Genomic DNA, 23,490 nt, shown 5'->3' on the forward strand with positions numbered 1-23,490 from the left:
TGGCAACTTCATAGTGTCAGCATCCTATGACTCTTCCTCTGACACAGCTTGAAAGAGGGATATCGCCTGAACACTTTTTTCTTTTCCTTTTGTTTAAAGCATTGAATTTGTGCTCGACAATACACATCAACTGTGATTATACACTATTCCCCCATAGTCCTCTATCCAGTGTTAATTCACTTTATGAAAATATATGAATATATAATATATTTTTTCTTTTTACAAATAAGTCAATAGAAATAGTTTAGTATTACTAACATAGTATTTATAGTGTTAATACAAAAATGAAAGGTACTTATGGGTTATATTATAAATGCAGATTTTAAAAGGACAAAAATGGTTCTCAGGCAACACAAGATAGACTAGAAATACAATTTTTAACATGCACACAGAAGTGAGTGTAAATCCCCAGAGGGGCTTACGTAGCAATTCTATTTTAAAGCATTTTTTCAACTTCTTATTTTAACATGACCTCCCAGAGTGGAGGAGACAAACTTATCACTGGCTGGTGCTTCTTTCCTGCTGGCTTATTTTTTATTAACAAAACTAAAGCATTTTTTCAACTTCTTATTTTAACATGACCTCCCAGAGTGGAGGAGACAAACTTATCACTGGCTGCTGCTTCTTTCCTGCTGGCTTATTCTTGATCAACAAGACCAAGAAATAAGAGATACATCAATGTAAGTTCATGAAACCATTTACAAGATTTTTTGTCTGTTTTCTGTTTTGTTTCCTGAAGCTCATTTATGCTGATGGGAAAAATTCCCAAAGTCAGCTAAAGGCTATTTTTAACTTCTTTTTTTTTATTTTTGTTGATTGTTTTCTGTGGTCAGAATGTTTCTGGTCTTCAGACTGGAAAGTTTGATTTTCAACAATATGCAAAAGTATAATAGCAAAACCACTGTCATATACATAATTTTAACTGTTTAAGCACGGGTTGTTAATATTTTGTCACTACGTATACTTAATGTAAATTCTACTGGCTTAGAGCCACTCTTTCAGTATTCTGGGGAATGCAACTGTGCAGAAAAATCCACAATGTTACCCCAACCTGTACAGAAAAAAAATGTATCAAATATGTCTTAAGCTATCATTTGAGAGTCACAAAAAAATAGTGTAGAGAGTGTAATGATAATTTCATATTTACTATAGAAAATTTAAAAGCTGGATAGTTTTAAGTGCTGGAAAACAAGTGTAAGTCAGCCACACATCATCTCTTTCCATTGCAGACAATGGAAAATGTGTGTGTGTGAATTTGAAGGCAGATTTTGGTCCTTAAAGCCTAGAAATAATGAGTGCTACTGTCCTAACATTTGACTCTGCAACGTGTTTGTTCTTCTTTTCTAAGTACAGGGAAAACACTAACACTCAGTATTTCAGTGTGCAACTGTAATTCTTGACGTTTGAATTTATGCATGATACTTCTCAAGTAATTCAGCTTAGTTTGTGTTCCACTAGGATAGCCTAGGGCCGTGATGAGGCTTTAGACAAGTCCGCTGGAGTGATATAATGCCCACTGAAGTGAATGAAAGAGTCAGTCTCAGCCCACTTCCCGTGGGTGTTGGATCAAACTGTTATGAGGATTTTTTTGTTTTAGGTTTTTTAATCGCTGTGTTTCTCTATGCTTGTTTGTCTTTATTCCTTCACATTCCTGCATATCCTTCATATTCTTTACTTTTGCAGCTGTGCAGTGACTTTAATCATCACTAATTCCAAAGAAAGGGTGAAACAAAGGTAGCAAACAGGAGTAAAGTTAACCCACCTGGCCCCATTTAAAACCTGTTTTCTGTGTTGCTAGGATGAAATGTTCCTGTGTGCAAGGAAGGTGGCAGAATGCCTGCACCTCACTTAAGCCTTATTGAAGGTCTGTTTTGAGATGGGTAGCAGATGTGCCACTGGAAAGTCTAAGAGCAGAGATTTCCATTATAATAAACATCTGTCCTCCTACGAAGCCTCCTGTAGGTGACACAGCCTGGCTCTGTTCTCTGTGCTACACACACAGCAAGGCTGGTACAAAGTTTGGGTTTTCGGTGTGCTGGCTGTCCCAGAGTCTGTGTGCCACAGCAGTGTAACCACCAAATCTAACAGCGTCTGAGTTGCCAGCTGCTGTCTCTCAGGGCTATAGGGTAGGCAGTGGATTGGTGAGCACAGGCTGTCATTCATACTGCAAAGCTATGCTTTTGTGACTTGGTTTTGGAGTTCGAGACCAAATCATGACGCTACTGAAGTGTGTGCAAGCTGTGTCAATGACTTGCAGTGCCATGGCGAATCTGACTTGTAGATGAAGGAGGAGGAAGCACAAAAAGACTTCAGGTGAAGCCAGCATGACAGCCGCCCAGCTTCCAGAGGAAGCCAGTGATCCGATTGTTGTTTGCACAGGCTTGACTTTTCATGGCAGTGCTTTTAATGGGATCCAGTTAACATAGTTGTGCAAGGCCAGTGCTTCTCTCTGTGGGATTTCTTTGCTGTTTCCCACTGAGGGCTCACACAGATGCTCATAGGATATGCTGGAGTGGTCCCATGCCAAGGATCGCCCTAAGGGTCCCTTGTGAGAGCTCAGCCATGGAGCCAACCTCTGGGAAAGTCTTTGGTCTCTGTTTCTCCCCTGTTGGCACTCATCTCAGTACTTGCCAGTTTTAGCTGTTGCAGGATCTGACCTGCTTCCCCAGCTGGCCCTTCCTGTACTGCAACACAAGGCTGGGTATTAGCTGGCCTTTGTCGGTCAACAGATCTCCACTTTCCAGCTCTCCTTCCCTGCCCAACCAGCCGTTTTTGCTGGGAAGAGGAAAAGAAGCCACCCCAAGGTGTGGCTGTCTCCTGTCTCTCCACAAACCTCACTAGGCTTATAAGAAAATTTCTTCTCACACTGTTATCAGACTCGGAGCTTGGCAATGATTCACATCTTCTGCAGGCATGCCCTAGGAGTGTTGCTTCAGAGTAGGCTATTTTGTGTGATCTACTGAGTGTGGAAATTCCACAATTATTCTGGTCTCAGAAGAGGCAGATCACTGGCTGCGCACGTGCCACGCTACAAGCAGGTTTTTGAAGTGCTGTTTCACATCAGCCCCAACACAGACCTCAGCTCCAGAGTGACACAGAAGAAAGAAGACTAGCTGTCTTGGGTTTTTAGCTGGGAGGTCATAAAAAGCATTTCCCATGACTTCTTGACTCCTCGTACTGCGAGTTGGTGTTTATCACAGTATCGGGATGGCTTGTGCTAATGATCAGACCATATGTTGGGTGGGGCAACATCTCTGATACCACTGGCCTAGCAGGGCACCTCAGCAACTTTTGCTTGTCTGGTTGGGGGATAAGCTGTGGAGTATGTGAGCTTACTGTGATAGTCACAGTTCTGTAGGGGTGATTTTGCAACATCTCTTCTAACTCCAGCTTCAAGCTGGTGCTGATGGCGGATTGCCTGGCAAATTCTGACGGGGCAGCCCCAAATAGACTACGTGTTGAAGAATTTAAACACATACGGCCAGAATACAATACCCAAGTAGTATCATAATCCAAAAATAAATTTATTAGCTTTGAAGGGCATTTAGCATAACATACTACCCAGTGTTCATTTGTGGACAGTTGCAAGAAACTGAGTGACCACAGCTTAACCAATTATCATTTGTATTAAGGCCCTGGAAGGGTTGTTAAGCCACTGGGAGGGAGACTTCTGACTTAAACCGGTCCCATGGTTTTGTACCACGCTGGCAGGAGATGAGATGTCCCAGTCACTATGGCACAGGCGACAGGTGTCAACTCAGTTGCTTGTATTTGTCTCCTCGTGCTCCAACTGAGCGTATCAACCCAGCCACCAGCAAGCTGCAAGCTCACTCAGGTGGTGTGCAGCTTCCCTGCTGCTGACACACGGCACTGTGGCCAGGGACTAGTGCTGCCAACTCTTACCAAGCCTTGCTCTCTGCCAGAGCAAACGACTGGTATTTCCTACCATGGCTCTTGATACTGAGTACCTTTTACCTTAAAATCAAAAGGGCAGGTGGTAAAACACCATACTGCTCCTGTCCAGCACAGCCTGTCAGCTGGTGGTTGGGTGGGATTGCTTATAGTAGAGGCACTGTGGGCAGCTGGCTGTGCTCCTGACTGCATTGTTCTCCCATGTTAAAATTGAGCTTTTGCCCCACAGTAAAGCTCTGATTTCCAAAAGAGGGGGGTAACTAGCTCCAAAATGGGGCTTGCTTTTCTCCTGTCTTTTTCCATTCCTTTTTCCCTGCCACTCACCTTTCTTTGATCTGGTGTTACACATTTTCAGTGAGTCATTTCAACTCATGAGCTGAGCATAAAATCCCGCAGAAAAAAGAGGAAGTCAGATGAATTTTGCCAGATTACTGAGCTGAATCTTCTCACAAATTGAGATGAAGAGACAGTGGAAGAGGCAGAGGAAGGTGTTCCTCTGCCAGTGTCACAGTCATTAGTCTGGCTCAGCTACTGCAACCTTGGAAACCCATCAAAAAGGTAATGCAGACTGACACCCTTTCAATCATTAGCAGACATATTGGTTACCTTCAGAACCATCTGTCAGCTTTTGGGAGATCTGCTCAGTGCTACCAAGAGCAGAATTTGGCCTTGAACTTAGGGAAGAGGCAGAGTGCCAAAGTACAGACCTGCACACAGTGCAAAGAAATCTGCACCAGTGTTAGCACAGGCTTTCCCACGTGGCCTTCTCACAACACCAAACCAAGAGTCAGACATGGGGATTATACGTGGAAGTCACTGGACTGATCTGGATGCAGCTGTGCACAATGCATGCACTTGGATCTGTTCATGTGATTGCACATTTAGCTGTGCGGAGCTGTGGTCACTTGGGTGGCTTATGCTCTGTTAGTCACTCATGCATGTATTTATGATATTGTGGGTTTGCACAACGTACATGTAGGTAGTTCGAATGGAAGTCTTTGATTCCAGGGTGTTGCAAACTGCCTGTTTAATTTTCAAATATGTATTTATGCAACAAAATGTGTTTTAAGTCTAGGAGAATTAAATACTGGTTTGAACTACATTGCAGACATAATTACAATAAGCATTCAAAGTAACAGCACATACTTTTTTTCATTTGCATTGTGCAATTAATTCTGTGAAAGCAACATCCAGGCTATCAGCATATAGGACAATCTAACATTGGAATCAGTGTCCCTGTTGCATGTACTTCATGAAGAATATCAACACTTTCAAGCTGTTCTGTGTTTCTAGAAAGTGCTGTGCACTGGTATTCAGTCTACAGTGTAGTTGCTCTCTTAGAAAGCTGTGTAAAGAATGAGATGCAGGCAATGCATTGTACTGCTCTGCATGCTTGTCTCAGATGTTTGTGACCGGATCTTGTTCTGCTGTTCGTGCAAGCAATGTGGGGTGGGAAGATGGGGATCAGGAAGAGCAGATTTTGTGTTGCTCTAGAGCCTGGGCTGCCCTAAGGATTGGAACAGCCTTAAAGGAAACGGAGATTCCTGTTGCACTAGGTTTCCTCCCTGTCCAGCTTATATTTACCCTTTCTTGTCACTGTGTCTGAGTACATCCCGTAAGTGCATTGACTGACCTGACTGGCACATGTTGTGCATGGGCTGATCATTCCTTCTGACAATAAGCTGCAAGTGACTGTGATTGACTGACTGGTCTTCCCCATCCCCGACATGCCTACTCCTCTCACCGTCCGTGGTCCTCTAATATTCCCCTCTCCTGGCGTCTGCACTATGGGGCAAGGGGACCGCTTTGTGCAGGGTGGCTCTTGACTGAGAGCTCTCTCCCTGCCTATCAAGTGACCTTGTGCTTTGGGGATAATGCGCTCAGGGCGGACCTCCCCGTGTCAGGTACGCGGGGTTTGTGGGATACTGCACACGAGCACTCTGGAGGCTCGCATCTCTCGTGCTGGAATCACTCTCCCTCTCTCTTCTGCTTTTTGTGAGAGAGCTTTCAAGTAATGAAGTGAGGAGAAATTCACTTCTGTGTAGAGGACCAGGGCCGTATCTGTGCACTGTTTGTCCTTCCACTGACATCCTGAATATAGACCAAGATGACTGGTCCTCAACAGCACCTAACTTTTGGGCACACTCCATCATGGAAATCAGTTCATCTTGTGGTGTGGGCAACAGGGCTTTGTGACCCTCCTGATGCCCTGAACTCCCGGAGGCATTGTGAAAGTCTGAGAAAGAGGAGAGCTTATAGGACACAAAAGCATCATTTGATTTGCCAGAATGACCCAGTTCATGCCTCTGGGTTAGGGCAGAGAAGGATTCAGCTGCTCACTATGAAAGGTGGCGGGAAGTAGGTCTGCACTTCTGAACAAGAGTTCTTTGCTAAACGTCAGTGTGAAGACATGGCTGCTTTGCTGTCTTTGTTCTGAAGAAAGAGGGTGTATTTTCTTTCTGTGCTTTCATGTGAGTGCTAGATCTGCATTTTCAATGCTGAGGAGTGTGGAGAAGGCAGTCCAGCATAAAATATGGCTGTATTCCTGGCCAAAACACTTGGAACTATGCTTTCTGGTGATCGTCCCTGTGTGCTGAGCTGTGCCCCATGCCTTCGTGGTTGGGGACAGTACTATATCAGCTGGTATCTCCTGGCACATCTTTTGGCTTTGTCCGTAGCCACCGTGTGCGTCACTGCACCTCTCTCCAAAAGCCAAGACCCCAAGGGTAGCTTGTTGAGGACACCCGTCAGCCAGGTGTCTGCAAGCCAAGAAAGGGGAATGCTCTAAGCACAAAAATGATGGTGCTTTCCCCATGGACAGCATGTGACAGACATGTGAGGCTGCACCATGTCTCCTCAAGCATTTCGGAAAGCAGAGGGCCACCGGAGACAGGACTACTCCACCTCTTTCACAGCAGCATAACGCCGGCGATGGAGTGGCCCTTCTGAGGACAAACAAGGTTTCTCTGAACCCCCACTGAGTTGTGTGGTTGCAGTGCTTCCAGCTCCACTTATGCAAACCAGGCACCAGCCCATTTCTCCCCACTGCGCTGTCTCTGACTGAGGCCCTGCAAAAGCTCTGCTGAAGTTGTCCAGCACCTCAACCCTTTCTGAAAGCAGCAGAGAGGCATTTACAGTGGTGAAATGCTGGAAAGCTAAAAACCCCACAGCTTAGAGACACCTGTGAGTTTGTGAGAAGTTTGATGCTAACCATTCACTGGAACATGTTCAAAGCAGTGGTGATGTCTAAAGCTTTAAGTACTAATCTGATGGGGGAAGAAATTGGTTTGGCACAAAATTTGCTTTTTATATGAACTGATGGTTTTTAACGTAGTCTCTAGAGACCCTGTCTCAAGCAAGGAATTTATTTCCTGTTTTCTCACTCACTGGTTAACATTAGTTGGTAATGCAGACAAAATTCTGTTTGTTTTACTATACAAATGCCATTAAATGAGTTGTCTGTGCATTGGAAATGTTTCAGAGAGATTAGGATGCTTTTGCCTAATGCCTAATCTTTTATTCTTGTGCTCAGCGTTCATTACACTGCAGTCACTAGTATCTGAAAAAATCAGATTTCAGTATGATCTTTTGTAATTAAACAAGGTTTTGTTCACAGTGTTTAAAAGACTGGTGAGCTAGGTGCTGTCATTTAAATTCAGTGGGATAGAGTTTCAGTGGGAATGAGGTGTTTAGCTCCTTCATAATGCTTTGGGAATCCGCCTTTGCATTTTTTTTATACTAATGGTTTATGCAGTCCGTAAGTGTCAAGAAAATAATGAAACAGGCAAGCAAGGGAAAATGAAACAAGAAAATGCAAATTGTTTTGGACAGAAATATTGTATTATTCTTACACTATAACAGTAAGTCTTAAAATTAATTTTACAGATATTATTTCTGCCACTTCAGCTGTTATTTTTGTGAACAAAGATGACTTTCTAGCATTCCTCATGCCTAGAATTTGATCTGCCTTCTGAAGGCTGTAGTCTTGCCAGGACTGTCCTCCTTACCATTATAGCATGTTTTCAGCTGGCCGAAATTACATGTAGCCTTAAGTAGTCCCTTGTCTGCCCCACATTGCTCCTACCAGAATTCCTCTTCTACTGTCACGCATTTCATACTCTTAATATGTCAAATTTCAAGCCTGAAAAGAAGCCAATGCAGGATACAAGACTTCAGCCGCTGGATCTTCACAGTGGCTGCAAAGTATAGATACAGAAAGCAAGGCAATAGTAACTGGCTTCAAACTGATTTTTGTAATTTTTGTGTAGGAAGACAAATCTCCTAGTGACTCGAGACCCAAAGTGCACTGAGCAGTGACTGCAGTGTAAATCACTTTGTGGAGGCCTTTGTTTCTCTGTGGTGCTTTGGGTTCAGATTCTGCAAGCTTTGCCTTCTGCGGGAACTTTCTCTCTGAGTGGCTGCAAGACTGGTCTCCTCTGCATAAGACTGGGTGCACAGATGAGAAATCAGGTGCAGAAATATTCAGAGCATTCAGGGATGTGCAGACAAAATGTGACATGGAACATCTTAATGGACTTTGAAAGCTGTCAGGAGAAGCAATGGTGAGAACCTGACCTTGGTCACGTTTATGGCAGTGCTGGCAAGCTGGGTAGTGCTGCTGCTGGAGAGGAATTGGTGCCAGTTCTGCAGAGCACTGGGAGAAGTGCATGCGCGTGCCACCTACATCCACCCAGCCTGGGCTGTTAACTGCACTTCACTGTAAGCACATGCCTAGCCCCACTGGAACTAATGGGCCTGAAGTATGCAGGAAAGGACATTGCGTGGCCATGATTGTGTTGTCAGTGGTATTTCTGTCCACGTGATCCGTCTATCTCAGTGTCATCTTGAGACCTGTCAGGGTAGATCAAATATTCAAGATAGGAAGAAGTGGCAGAATACCAAAGTGTGATGAAGGTAGCGGAAAGGCAGTAGGAAAGCCTGTAAAACACGGTGGAAGTTTTTGAAGGAGGCAAGCATAATCCTTATCCTTTAATATCCTACTTCACTTTACACTGGAATTGGAAAAGTCTTTTGCATTTGTTTTAATTATCTTCTGGCTTTAATTCTGCCTTTGAAAAGCATTTTTGCTCTGACAACCCTTGGTCTCATGATGAGCAGTGCTAGGGAGAAACAGCTACAGTAAGGCTTTTATCTTTTTCTGCATGCAATGTTTAATCTTTCCAATCTTCTAATGTCGAAGTGTTTTCTCCCATTTTGTAAACTGACAAGATTAGCATTGTTTCTTCCAAAACAGCAGTTTGAAAACTTATTTTGCTTAAATGTAACCGAATTTCCACCTAACTGTGAATTCTCCTAAGTGACCAATTCATTCTCAGAGTTAAAGCTCTCTCTAAGGCTCTCTTCCACGCTCTCTTCCACTCAAGTTTTTTAAGAACAGTTTGTAAAAAAGTAGATTTTGTTAATTCTTTTGTTTTGTTTTATAAGAAAAAGATTCACTGTCTTGCCAAATTGATAATAATAATGTTAATAATAATACTCATTCTATGCATTGTGTGATTCAGTGATGTTGCTGTTGAAATTTTGCATGTTTTCTAGATGTGCTGACATTTGTACGTTTATGTGGTACTTGTAAAAATGCTAACCGTTGCTGCTATAATCATCACCACTGTAGGTAACTGAAAACCATACTACGAAGCTGTGCCAGTAAGCAGGTTTTTTTTTTTCTATGTCATAGTAAAACTCTGCATTCTGCTGTTCAGTTCCTGTTTTAAGCCAGTATTTAGTGCCTTCTATAGAAGGAATCAGTATGTTGTAGTAGACAGGAGGTGCCAAGCTTGTAATACCTTGTTCTGCACAGATGATCGCTTACTAGCTTGAATCGTTAAAAAAAAAAAAAGAAAAAAAAAGAAAAAAGTCTTGAACTCTCCATCTTTCTTTAAAGTGTCTTCTCCTTAATTTTTATTTGGAAAATAACCACCCTTTTAATAGGGCTGAAAAGAAGCCATCTTTCCCAGCTGCACCTCCTGCAGCAGCAGTCGGCCAACTGTGAGTGTGAGCGGGATGAGGGAATGTGTAATACCCACGTGTTCCTACTGGTGAGGGATCCGGTGATCAGCCGAGCCTGTTCACCGAGCGCGCTGAAGTGCCATTTAACAAAAGCAGTCCTCTGATTACTGTAAAAAGCTGTTAGCTCTCACAACAGTTGTGAGCCTGCTCTTGTAAACAAGTGTCAGCCTGGCCAAGTGGCGGATTCCAGGCCCTGTTCCGCTTCCACTGAAGCCACATGTTGCTGCCAAATGAGACTTGGATTAATTTAAAGCCCAAGATTTTTGGGTCTCATGCTTCATGGCGGACAAGATCTGTTTATCATAAATCTGACATTGAATTTTCAGTTGCTTTTCCATCTTCTGCTTAGAATCTGGCAGTGTAGCAAATGCGCAGACGGATACACATTCATTTTGTTTTTAACAGGCTGAAATCAACCTTGCTGCCATCATACATGAGAAACAGGCAGGTGGGAATCGAGATGTTCATGTGTCTAGCGCATGTGCCAACCACCAGGCGTAGCCAGCTGTCTGTAGTTGGTAAGCTGGTGGTCTTTAAAATAGTGTTTTGTATGGAAAGAAGAAAAGACTAACAATCTCTACTGAGAGATAAGAGCCTATTACATGTCTGGAAAACACTTTTCAAATCAGAATATCAAGTTGCCAGAAAAACTGCAACTGGGAAAATGAAAGTGCAGTGAATCCCTCTTTACAGGTACTGGTCTAAAGCTGTCTCTGTTCCCCAGCACAATTTACGGCCCTTATGATGAAAAGTACTTCCAAAAAAAAAAGGTTAGACCAAAACTTTCAATGTAGCTGCTCCTTTTTGTGATATCCAGGACATTTACAAAAAGCAATATTAAAGGATGCAACCCCGAACACACTGAAAATTGGCACTGTAGTAGGGCCAATGACCTACCCATGTAGTAGGTCACAAGCCCATCCCCCACAAACTGATGAAGATCTAAACCTTCCACAAGTGTTTAGGTTGCTTAGAAGCCTTTTGTAGCTCCTCAGTTCACATCCTTCAGGGATAATAGGGCTCTCTTCAGGACTTTTTATTGTCCTTTAAAAATTGGTAGCTTCTTCAGGCGTCTGCCAGATCAGAAGCCAGCTGAGACCAGCTACAATGTCTTTCTCCACTGTTTTTTTGCTTGTCTAGTAGCCATTGAGATGTGAACATGTGCAACCACTAGTATGCGTGAGGGGTTTTGTCTCCACAGAGCTCATGCCTGTGTGGCCCTAATGTTAAACATGCAGGGCAGTGATACACAGTCTTATTTCCTGCATTTCTTCTATTTATAGCTAGATCTCGGTCTCCATGGTCCCATCGATTGCACTTGTTTTACCAGTTGGTCCCCCTCACTTCTGCCGTGTGATGGCCCACCCTGCAAAACCTGCGATGTCTGCAGCACAGCAGCTGTTCTTTCCTAGTCTGCTTCTCTTCTGTTGTGAAGCTGGGCACATCTGCATTATCGTCAGCATAGATTTGAATCAGGAAAGCAGTCAAGACCTTTTATTTAACACTCTGCATGCTGGAAATGCAGTTAAGGTCTGCAGGTGCAGATGCAGACCTGGCATTAGGATTTAGCCTGCTGCCTGTGGTGTGTCAGTCTCTAGTGGCATTTGTTTGCTTTCCACCATGGTTCACTGGTGTCAGGGTGCCAACTGGCTGATACTAGTGGTGTGCTGGTTTGGATACCATCTTCCAAACACTGTGATGCCTTCAGTGTTGTCAGTCCTGTAATTGACCATGTAATGGCATTTTGTCTGACATACATTATGTTGCAGGAAAAGCTCCCTTCCCTTCCCTTCCCTTCCCTTCCCTTCCCTTCCCTTCCCTTCCCTTCCCGGAAAAAAACCAGAACAAAACACAGTAGTTTAGGCTGTGCTGCTGAAAGGAGCCAGGAGAGAATTATCCATCCAAACCCCAATGGAATTTGGGGACTAGGCTTTTTTTAGACCTCTTTGCAAACCCCAGCTGTAATCAGCTATTTAAGGCAGAGATCTTAGCATGAGCAGTGCCACATATCTTCCATTCAAAATGCAGTTTTCTGTACACAGGGCACCTTCGTACACAGATCACTTGCCCCTGCATTTGGGAGATTATATATGTACGATAGTTCATTAGGGAGAAGTAATACTTTGATGCATTTTAATGCATTAAGCTCTGCAAATCTAGAGTATCTGAGGGGAAGGGAGAGATTACTGCATCCTGTTCCGAAAACATGATCACAGCTGTCACCTGCAGTCCAGTCTCAGAACTACCTGTTCAACCCCACTGTCCTAGAATTACCTCTTTCTGGACTTGCACAGCAACCTGAGACAAACGAGCAAAAAGGCTTCACTGCTTTAAATGAGGGAATATTTCATAACTTGCTTTGAGCCCTGGATCCTCAACTGGGTTTCCAGGCCTGGTAATCTTTTTAGTCGTCAGCTGGATAAGTTTTGATCCATGTGGATGTCATATCGCTGTTTTTGGAGCGTTTTTTCAAGAAGCAAACCTCATACAGGGTAAGGCCCTTCACAGGGGTGAAGAACAATATGGTCAACAAAGCTGTATGTCACTTGTGCCAGTTGAGACCTGTTTTTCTATTGTGGGGTTGTTTTTTTTTCCTACTGCAAGACACTCCACTCTTCTTTAATTGAGATGGAGAAAACAAACGTATATTGTACTGCTGTCTGCCACACTTCAGTCAGATGTCTCCTTGAAAAAGGTTCTTTTAGTGTTTGAGTATAAAAGTGCCCTCAATAAGAAGAAAGTAAAATCAAGAGGTCTTTTTTTTTTTAAATGGCGCCTGAGTTTCATCCCTTGCTCCGTTGTCAGATAATTAGGCTTTTGAAAAGAATGGATTCAGTCGTTTGCTAATTGGAGTGTGACATTCACTTTTTCTGATCTGCAAATTCCAGAGATATTCTGATGTTTATTGAACTCCATTTTTACTCCAGTATTGTAATCTTTAAGAAGTCTGGTTCTGCTGCATTAGAGATATATTTCACTGTCTGAACAATGTTTGCTACTCTTGTAGTGTGACCTTTTGTTTTTGTTTTCTAAAATTTGTCTTGGTACAGCCTTAAACTTACAGAATTAAAGATCATCTAAAAAATAATCAGAATAGTCATCGATGTCTGTGATAAGTGCATGCTTTATTCACAGTATTTTGTCTGTAAGTAGGTGTAGCAACCAAGTCTCATGTATTTAATAAACTGTTTTCTGCAAAGCTGACTGCTTTCTTTAGTCATGTGAAAACAATTTACTTGGCATTTCAGAGCATGTAGTATGAAAAAAGCACAGCTCTCTATCATCACACTTTTCACATATGAGTGTCAGCGTAGCTGGGAAGTTCCCACGGGCCTGTGATGCATGTCGATTAGCAGAGTGCACGTAGGCTCACCGAGCTGTTGTACCCTCTTTAATGTCTGGGTTTGTGTTTCAGGAAAACATTTAAACCATTGCTTAAGTCCTTCCCTGCTCAGGAATGTACTTACAATCAAGCTTGACTTGATCCTTGTGCTCATACAATCTGACTTTAGTAGGACTGAAAGCCCGCATCCTGGGAGCCTTTTTGGATTAAAGCAACTGTCCTGAACTTCATCTGGTTACATTAATTCCAAGGCACAGTTTGGCTTAAAATAGTTTATTTTGCACTTAGAATTTCAACAATAAGGTTTGGTCTCTACATCATTTAGTTGTTTTAATGTTCATCTAGAATAAAATTAAATGTGTATCCAAAGACAGTTGTGTGTCAGCTCTGAATTTTCTCTGTTTGAGAGGTTTTAAAACTAAAGGACCAGAAAACTAAAGCTAACAAAGGAACATGAGAAAAAGGAAAAAGCCAGAGACCTCAGTTAAGTGACACCATTGGTGAGGGATAGAGGAACGTATTTCACCTGGTATTCTGGTACTGCATTTTAATCACCTGGAAATTTCTGCTAAATAAATCCCCTTCTTGGTGCTAGTGGTGATACTGTGTGTTGTCGCTCAGCACAACAGCACATAATAGGCATTGCGTCCTGTTATGGTCCCAGTGACAAGTGGAAAGAAAAGACAGAGACCTTCAGCTGAAGAGGCAGAGAAGTGAGGTATGGGCAGGAGCTACCAGGTGCTTTTGCTGTCTGTTGCAAACACACAGTAAACCTGTTGGACTAAACGCTCTATCTTGGATTAAGCTGTCTTGTCAGAGGTTGAAGTTAATCTGCTTTCCTTCGGGCTAAAAGTGAGTATGCAGGTGGTGGTTAATGGTTAATTGTTAACATGGTTAATGTAGGGTCAGCTAAGCGCATTGATAAAGTCCTGCTGACTCAGCTGGTTTCTCTTTTCCCTTTCGTACGATCCTTTAACCCAGATTGCCTCCAAGAACTGCTGTGCTTCCACAGCCTGTGAGATGGCTGCTTGTGCCCTCTTCCTCTTCCTCTTCCTCTTCCTCTTCCTCTTCCTCTTCCTCTTCCTCTTCCTCTTCCTCTTCCTCTTCCTCTTCCTCTTCCTCTCAAGGATAACCAGCAGCAGTGTGCACACAGTGTGTGCATCCTGCAGCGTCTAGGCCTTCCTGGTAGCTAGGCACACAGCACTGAGGAATTTGTCTCGGGCAGTCTGGAAAGCTTCCATGTGGGGATGATACCACACATGATGAAGTCTCCTGCCTGCAGCTGAATATATCTGAATGTTGTGTTCCAGATATCACTTAAGAATATCATGACCGCAACTGATGTGGAAGTTGCTGGGGGACATTATGGTACATATTGCCTCTTCAGATGGGCTTTGGAGATGGCAGAGTGGGGTCTGTAACTTGGTAGTCATTTGTTTTGTAGTATATGCAAAAGACAAATGGAAATCGGTAGCTATCCCAGGAGAGATCTGCAAGATTTCTTATTAGAGTAGTCCGATGGATTACTGAGTTACGTTAAAGGATTGATTAGCTCTCAAAGAGAATGATTAGAGAGAATTAAAAAAAAAAAAAAGGATGGCTATGTGTAAGAAGACACTGCTCTTTGTATATGGACACTTCCTTCCAAAGGTCAAATTCTTGCAGGTGCCCAGAAGGGAATGCACGTGCAAGACTAGCAGCACACAAGATGTGTTTATTGCTGCTCCTCTCCAAGCTGTGAGGAAACGGCATGTGGAAGAGCTTGAAGATAAAATCCTGAAAAAAATCTAAACAAAATCTGAACCTTGGTGACAGACACTCAGAAGCACTCCTGAAGCTTCAGGGTGGCCAGATGTTCTCATCTGTAGAGGGTTGCCTGAGGAAACTGTAGAGCAGACAACTATTACCCGTCCTACAAAACCAGAGAGCTGAGCTGTATCCTCTGCAATGCCATCTGCTATGGGGGTCATCTTTCCACGTTATCTGTGTCTTTCAGGCTCTTTCGGGAACAGGGTCTGTTTAGACAGATGAAAAAGTGGTCACCAAACTGCTCAGCAGACCAGAAATCGGAGAGGTTGTGATGGTGCTGTATCAGACACCTGGTGCCTACAAGCCAGCAGGATGACAGAACAGTCTTGCTGCTCACCTTGTGAGAGCCGGGTGGCCTCTAAACAGCATCCAAAATCCCTGCTCTTTCTGGAGAACAGCAGTATCTGCCAGGAGCCTGTGATACGTGACAGCATCTTTGCAGCACGGGCTAGCACAAAAACGAGTGAAGGCTAGTTAATGATGAGTCAAATCTGGGGAATTCAAGAACATCCAGATATGTCAGAGATCATTATCTTCTTTATTTAGGGTTGACAGGTGGGGAACTGGTGTGTTTGCTTGCACAGAGGGAGGATGAATACAATCCCCCGGCTTTTCTGATGTAGTGCCTCTGAGACAGAGACTGCTAATTTTCAGCATGAGCAGCAACAGGCGCTCGGTGAGGAGTTGCCTTTGCTTTAAGGGGAAGAATGCAGATACGTGAAGACAAATCAGATCTGAGACCTCACCAGTTTTGATGGCATCTTACTAGCTCGTCTGGCAACCCTCCTCTTCTGTCACACAGAGTGCAACTCCTGGCCTCAGCATGGAGCAGAGCATTAGGTGTCTAGACGTTTACCATGTGCGTTTCAACTTCAAAGGTCTGGCATGGATCACCCACAAACCATCAGATAATACACTGTTGTCTGCACAGATGTAGGGCAGTGCATGTTTTGGCAAGCAATAATAAATATAACTGGTTTTTTTCCTGTACAATGTATCATCTCAGAGGCAGAAGTTTGGCAAGAGGGCTTGTGCCTGTGCAGATGGCTCTTTTGTGTTATTTTGCAGGGTTTCTGACACAAGTGTAGCATCAGGTGAACCGAACCGAAAGATGACTTTTTTCAGAAGAACCCTCGCTGCTGAGTGTTAAAGTGTTCACGTACCTAGCCTGCACCTCCTGAAATGTTGTTCGAAAATAAGCCCTTGAGTAACCTCCAAGAGGTTACGAGAGAGGCAAAGTGCATATTAGGGCTGAGGGAGCAGGACCTTGAGATTTAGGTACAAGATCTCCTCTCTATGTCTTATGTCCTGCCCTATCTACAGCAGTACAGAGTCAGGACTTGCTTGCTTTCACAGGCAGCCTGTGAGTTATGCACATAAAAATGCGCGGGACTTAATTCAGAACCAGTAAGTGTTGATGTGATTGCAACCCAGACCATGAAAGTTTGCAAGGCCTTTCTGTGTATGGCACTTATGTTCTCAGCCACTTTATGCTTTTCCAAATTCTCTTTGAAAGGTCCCAGTAAGAACTCCTGCCTGTGCTCGTTAAGGGTGTAGGTTTTGTTAGTATCTCCTGGAGGTGTCCCAACACCTCTATCAAGTATCCACGAGGTGTTCAGACATCTTTTAAAACATCTTCAGAGCATCATCCAGCTGCTGACAGGCATGTCAGGCAAAGAGCTTTATGGTTTGATTATGCTGCTGCTGAAGTCAGAGAGGAAGGCAGGATAGGACTACACTTAGCTTTAACCAAGCCCATCCACTGATGCGCCTTTGGACTAAGGTCCCTGCCTTTTCCAGGACTCCTCCACACTGTCCAAGCATGAAAGGGACACACTGTTTTCTCCTGCACAAGAGAAAGCAAATATCCATTATGCTGATAAACAGAGAGAAGCAATGATGATTATTTCCTGCAGAGGTGGAAAATTGGGTAATTCTTGTTCCAGCCTTCTGGTGATACACCACCCTTACAGATGGTAGCTGATACATGCCTGCCATCACAATGTCATCATTTTATTTTATTTTCATTTTGTTACGCTAAGACCCCATTGCTGCAAGTACTAGAGCTGCACACTGCTCACAGTACCCACCACTTTCTGATCTGGCTACACCTTCAAGCCTTAAAGCAGCTCATGCCAGTTTTGTAGTTTCTGAATTCACCAGGATGAGGTGTCTAGTAGGACGAAAAGGAATAAGTGATAGAGACTTTGATGGGCATCACCGTGCGTAAGGTGTGAGATGTCCCTGAATGGTTATCTGTATATCCTGTTCTGGTGCAGCACTTGACTCACTGACCCAGTTCAGGACCAAAGTAGTGCTACTAACAAGTGCTATCAAGTACGAGAGCTCAGCTCAAACCAGATGCTGCAATCATGAAAATCTGGAATTTGCAGAAACCAGGACTTACTTAATTTCCTAGGACATAGTAAACCCTGCCTTAGGAAGCCATAAAGCAATGTAAGTCTCTGTCTTCTGTTGTGGTTTGATAAATTGCTCAAGTGATACTGTGATTCAGGAAATGACCACCATAATTTTCAAACCAAGGCCTGTCAGAAGTTAATTAATCACTGTGGGATTAATTGCAGTATGAGAACTTCAGTGGGGCTGGTGCTGTTATATCTCCCAGGGCAACTGGCCTGGCTCTTTGAAGTCCTGACTCTTTGAGTCAGGAGTTTGGGTCAGACTTGGCCTGACTCTTGAGTCAGACTCTAAAATCAAGAGTCAAACTCTTATGGTTTGACTTTTGATTTTAGTAGGCAGTTTCCCAAGGAGTTCTTGGTGCTCTCAGAAGGAGTCCGTGGGTGAGCCAGCAGCGTGAGCTGCTGACAGCTCATGAGATGGCAGTTTCAGAAGCAGAATAACAAGCAACTTGTGGGGAAATGTGGTGTAGGGGTACATGTCACCAGTCCATGAGCTAGGCAAACAAACACCGTGCAGGGCTTTGTGGAGAGCTGACCTAAAATTTCCTTTTTGGTAGGGGGCAAACAGTGCCTTAACACTCATTGCAAGAGGGTTGTAGCAAGGCCTGAGGCAAATGCTTGTCAAGAAGATTGCTGGTGACCGAACAGCTCATCACTTAAATGAGCATCCCAGCCTTTCTTTAGCAGAATTGTCTGTCTAACAATTGGCCACACAACGCTCACAAAGCCACTGACCAGAGGAACTTCACCCACGTTCATGCCACCTGAAATTGAACACCACCCTTATTTTGCAGCACCATCGCCAGGCTAGCAGGAGAGCGAGGTAGCTGCCAGGCACCACAGGTAGTGGTTGTCAGTACAGACAGAGGAGGATCATTTGCTATCAGCAAAGGTTGTAAACACAGCTCAGTTTAAAAAATACACTTGCAGCCTACCTTTCAGATGGAAAGAAGTCCTATATTTGTCTGCTGACTAGTCACAGTGTACAGAAGGAAAAGAGGCTCCCTTCAGTTTGTGAGACATCTGCCCCTGGACAGGCTTGCATAGCAGTGTGTATTTTAAAGGCCTGCCCTCTGTGCAGCATGCTTTTTTTCCAGCCATCTTTCTTGGAATCTTCAGGACAAGACCCTGGGCTGGCAGAGTTCTGAGGACTCCTGTTACAGAAGAGTAATCTGAACTCTGTCCACAGCTCAGAGGATCATACAACATGCCAACACCGTTAGCCTGTGCACGGTGCATCTATTCAGCTTTCCTGTTTGTTTTGCTTGCCATGGATTCTTCAGTTGGATTTATGCAGTTCTTTTACCATTTATGTGCTAAGTTAACAACAAAAGCTGCAACAAAGAAATATCTTTTGAAAACCACCTCTTCCTAGTATGCAGAGTTACACCTCTGGGGCTGCAGTAGCAGTCAGCTGGGGCTGCAGAATTGAAGGTTAGAAGGAGAAATCCAACATCTCCCTCCTCTTCAGTATACCACCTCTTCCCTTTTCCTGCTGTGCTGAGATGATTGCCGTGGGAATCACGAGCTCAGTGCATGGATGTTCAGAACAACCTTTCACAGCTAACATGCATTGGGCTGCAAAATCCATTAGCTTCAGCCCTGTAAAAAGCAGTGTTAAAGTATAGTGGTTATAATAAAATTATACTGGTATCATAAAAATGTATTACTCTTTCATAAAGGATATTAAGTGTTTGAACATCTATAAAAAGTTTCTCCATTAATCCTCTAAGTTCCTGCCTGTGGGGCTGAGGCTCTCCTTTTGAGCATACACACTGTGTGTCTTCACTTTTAACTCATGGTATTCATCAAGGTGCACCTGCCTTTGGTCTGCTGAAGCAGCAGTGTCTGATTCTGTTGTGCCTAACAGGGAGTAGAAAGAGGGTATGAGCGAAAAATCCTACTTGGTTAAGCGTTGCCTGTCCACCTTGTGCAGACACCCACAGTGGTGTGACACACCAGCAGCACAGAGTTGGGCTATGTAGGAATAGGATGGGTTTTTCCCCTGCTCCTGAGTTGACTAACAAAGGAAAAATCTTTACCTTTGCCAATGTCTCACTGTTTCTGCAGCAAGATAAAGGATGCTATGTTATTCCCGCTCTATTACTGGATTTGTGTGGCAGTTCCTCTTTAGCTTGGTGGCAACCTTAGTGTGACTTCACGCGGGTGCCTGTCCTTCCTTCCACATCTGAGTTTTCAATGTACAAACTCACGAGAAATCATCATGGTAGTGCTGTCTTTCATCTTGCTGAAATTCCTCACATTTTGTGAAAAACACCAAGTTGCTCTTGGCCAGAAATGGTGGCAGCATGTCACTAGGACAAACTATTTTTATCCCCTTTCTTTATTTGTTTTCTGGTGTATTCAGCTAAGCTGAACAAATTCCTTGTCTTTAATTTTTATGACGGCTTCAAGTACCTGTGTATCAGTGTTGTGAGCCCCGACAACATCAACACCACTCTCTGTGCTCTCAGTGTGCGGAGATACTGGTGCATGACCAAAGGACTCAGCGATTACATGGACATCACTAACGTCAGAAAACCTAGCAAAATACTGTTTTTTTCAGTGGTGGGAGCCAGCACTCCAGGTCAAATTAAGTTATCATGAAATTTGAAAAGAGATGGGATTTCAGCATCTTTTATGTCCTTGTTGTCTTGGGGACCTTCCAAGTTTATCTTAATGAAGCTATACTCTTTTCTAATTCACACCCTGTTGTCTTCATGGTTGAGCCAATAGCTTGGAAACCCAAGGTGGCTCTAAAGATTTCTATGCTCACAACACTTGTACACCACTTTGGCCTCATGCTGCCACGTGACAAGATTTCCTGCCGTTACCCTAAAGACGTACTCTTTCTGTGGTTTCTGCTCCCAGAGCTAGCTGATGCAATTCAGAGCATTTGAGGGCTTTTCTCCAAAAATGAACTCCCAGTAAAATCAGTGTGCACACCAAAAATAAGGACTGTGGCTGAGGCCGAAAGTACAAAAAAACCCCTCTCGCATTTTTACAATTAAGTTTCTCTGTTAGGTTGACCTAAGCCGTTGGCAGGAAAGCAGCCAGGCTAGCGGCCTGACGGCAATACTGACATCTCGTGGCAAAAAGAAGCTGCTGCTGCTTCTTTTTTCTCCTCCTCCTCCAGTTCCTCTTTTTCTTTCTCCTCCTCCTCCTCCTCCTCCTCCTCCTCCTCCTTCACCTGAAAAGTGTCCATATGTACCAGGTTACTGCAAAAGTACATAGTAGTACACCCAAGTAGTAAGTCACGTATGTGCATACAGTCACACTGAGGTGTGAATGAAACCTTCATTCACTTCAAACAAGTCAGTCAGAAATTTGGCTCCTTCTGCATCTGGATTTCTACAGCTGGTGGAAAAGTAGTGTTAGCCAGTAAAATGGCTCTGGCCTGTCTGCACCTTGGGGTGTCATTGCATCTCTTTTGATGAGACAAACATTTTCCCAAGACTCTAAGGCTGCCCAGAAACAAAATTCTGGGGAAGTGTGGAACCTGCTGCAGGTTTCTTCAGACAGAGCATGGAGAAGCCCTAAACATGTTTTCCCTGCCTGTGACATGTTTCCTTCCCTAAGTACCTTGATACATCTTTCTTCTTCCTCTTGTTTCAGATCCCAGCAGTGAAGTTCAATGAACTTCTGGAAGACTTTTTCATCACCATGAAGCAAACAGATGGGTCTGACTTTCTAGCCATATCCTTCCGTAGTAGCTGATGAGGCCTGGACCAGATCCTCAAGAATGCTGGTGCAGGTTTCTTCACCACCAGTAGCACCTTCAGATCTTCCTCTAGAAAGCTCAAGGACAAGCTTAAGGTACTGAGCAAGGCTGGGATGTCTGGTGACTGCTTTTGCAATGATGTTGTCTACTTCTCCCTTTCTGATGAGGAAGAGATGTGGAGAACAGGATGCCTGGAAGATGACTGCCTCATAGCTCTGCTGTCTACGGTGGTGAAACACAACAGCCAGCACCTGACAGGAGGTCGCAATGTCTGGTGACAATGAATTGCTCAAAGACTCCCAGAACAGGCTGTGTTTTGTCAGAACAGATAGTGTGAAATGAGAAAATACAGTGAAAGCAGAGCATCTTAGGGACAGATCTACTACAAGCACTCAAAAGGAACAAGCTCTGCCAATACTGCCTCCTTCTTAAGAGCAGGTACACACACCAGCCCCCAATGCAGATGAGGCCAAGTCTCTCTTCTGAGTGACGGACCAGAAGGAGGTCAGGAGCGGAGGATGGGTCTCCACGCTCTCAGGGGTGTTGTCCCCAGGCTGGCAAAGGAAGTGAAGGTGAAGCACTATGAGAATTCTACTTTCATCTCCCTAACTCAGGCTTCCAGGCAGTTTGTCTCTCAGCTCCTACCATAGCTATCCTCTGCCTGCTCATACCAGAGAGCCTCCCAAGACAGTGCTTCACCCAGTAGCTTTAGTGTGATGCAAAGAGGGTGAGCGGCTTTCAAACAAGAGCAAAAGGTGGAAAAGCAGGACATTAAATCCTTCCTGAGGAATACTGCACATGGTGTGGTGCCATTTTGGGGATGAATACAGCCTTGTTTTGAAAAGCAGTGGGGGGAGTGGTCTTCTTCACCACTGCTAGGTCTTCCGAGCAAAGAGGTAGTGGAGAGCTTTTACCTCATCAGAGGCATCAGCGAGTATATTGCTAGGATTTTCCTCCCTAGCGAGCATAGCGAGGAGAAAGGAGGCTGTGTTTTGGAAACCAAGAACTCTAGAAGCAGAAGTGCCTGTGCTTTCTTTCAGAGCTACTGTACAACAGATACTTTCTTGTAAACCGAATTTTTTTACGGTTTACAGTTTTCTCCACTTGTTTGGTGTATTGTAAATATAGATATTTTTCAATACTTGGCCATTTACACTGGAGCTGTAGGTACTGCTAGAAGCTGCTATTGGCTTTATCAAGTAACAAGCAAACACATTAGATTAATTACACCATCCCCAAAGGACAGCATTTTCAGACAGTCATTTAAAAACCAGCAGTGGTGGGCTGTCCAGCTTTTGAGACATCTTAAAGGGGGCTTCTATGAGAATTCAAATGCTTGGCATCTTCTGAAAACGAAGGCACTCAAAGGTGTCACAAGTCTGGCATCCAAATGCTGCGATTTTCAAAAATCAGCGTTCAGTTTAAAAATAATTGCCTTAAACTCCTAAGCTATGGCTTGGTCCACTTTCTGTTGAGAGAAAGAACTAATTTCAGCTGGAGCTATGGCAAGCCTTTAAGTCACAAAAAAAGAAAACCTAGAAGATGTAAAACAACAATTGGGGTTGTGCAATTTGATGATGTGCAATCTCCTCCTATTCTAATGGAAAGATGTGGTTGTTTTTTTCCACCAGGTTGCAGGGCTGTGAGAGGATTGATGAGGTTTACCAAGCCCACTACGCAGTTACTGATTTTCTAGTACTGTATAACAACACCTTGAAATCACAGTTTCAGTCTGATAGGTATATGATTTCAAAGATAAAATAACGACAGGTAGCTGTGCTTTTTTTGAAAGACAGCTTCTCACTCCCTAGATTGCTTGAATTCTCTGATGTTTAAATACTAGATTGATTTATACGATCTCTATGTCATGAAATATAGTATTGCTCCTGTCTTTTACATGCTTTTGCACAGCAGTATTTTGATTTTAAGAAAGTAATTAATTGAATATTGAAACACAGGATAGCATCAACATTAGCAGGGGGAACTACCTGCTAGGAAAAGCTGCTACCTGTAACCCTCACAGACTGTGGACGTTATTTCCCACTCTCAGGGTGGCTTTTTAATAATCTGATCCTGGGAAGCCTTGGCAGCCTTTGCTGAAAGGGGTAGAGAATGTTCAGGATTTTTGGACAAGCTCATATGATGGAAATGGGAGCTTCTCTCTGAACAGCGTTTCACATGTACACTGTGGGCATTGCTCCCAGAGGAAAAATGCTGTTTGTCTCATTTTCTTTTGTTTCAGGGCAATGGTAAAGGGC

At 43.7% G+C, this 23,490-nt stretch overlaps 1 protein-coding gene and 1 pseudogene across 1 annotated transcript in view; both read left to right on the plus strand.

The window, feature by feature from the left end:
- LOC104496986 (uncharacterized protein KIAA1958 homolog) overlaps positions 1-52 on the plus strand; it is a gene marked incomplete at its 5' end in the record, with an annotated part of 21,132 nt that extends 21,080 nt beyond the window's left edge. The window contains one exon of the mRNA XM_010140194.1: positions 1-52. This exon is cut by the window's left edge and continues 15 nt beyond it. Within this exon, the coding sequence (XP_010138496.1) occupies positions 1-52 (52 nt within the window).
- Positions 53-10,399: 10,347 nt separating this feature from the next.
- LOC104496996 lies at positions 10,400-21,882 on the plus strand (annotated as a pseudogene).
- The last annotated feature ends 1,608 nt before the right edge of the window (positions 21,883-23,490 follow it).

Source organism: Buceros rhinoceros, unplaced genomic scaffold (genome assembly GCF_000710305.1).
Source record: "Buceros rhinoceros silvestris isolate BGI_N320 unplaced genomic scaffold, ASM71030v1 scaffold4140, whole genome shotgun sequence".
Lineage (NCBI taxonomy): Eukaryota > Metazoa > Chordata > Aves > Bucerotiformes > Bucerotidae > Buceros > Buceros rhinoceros.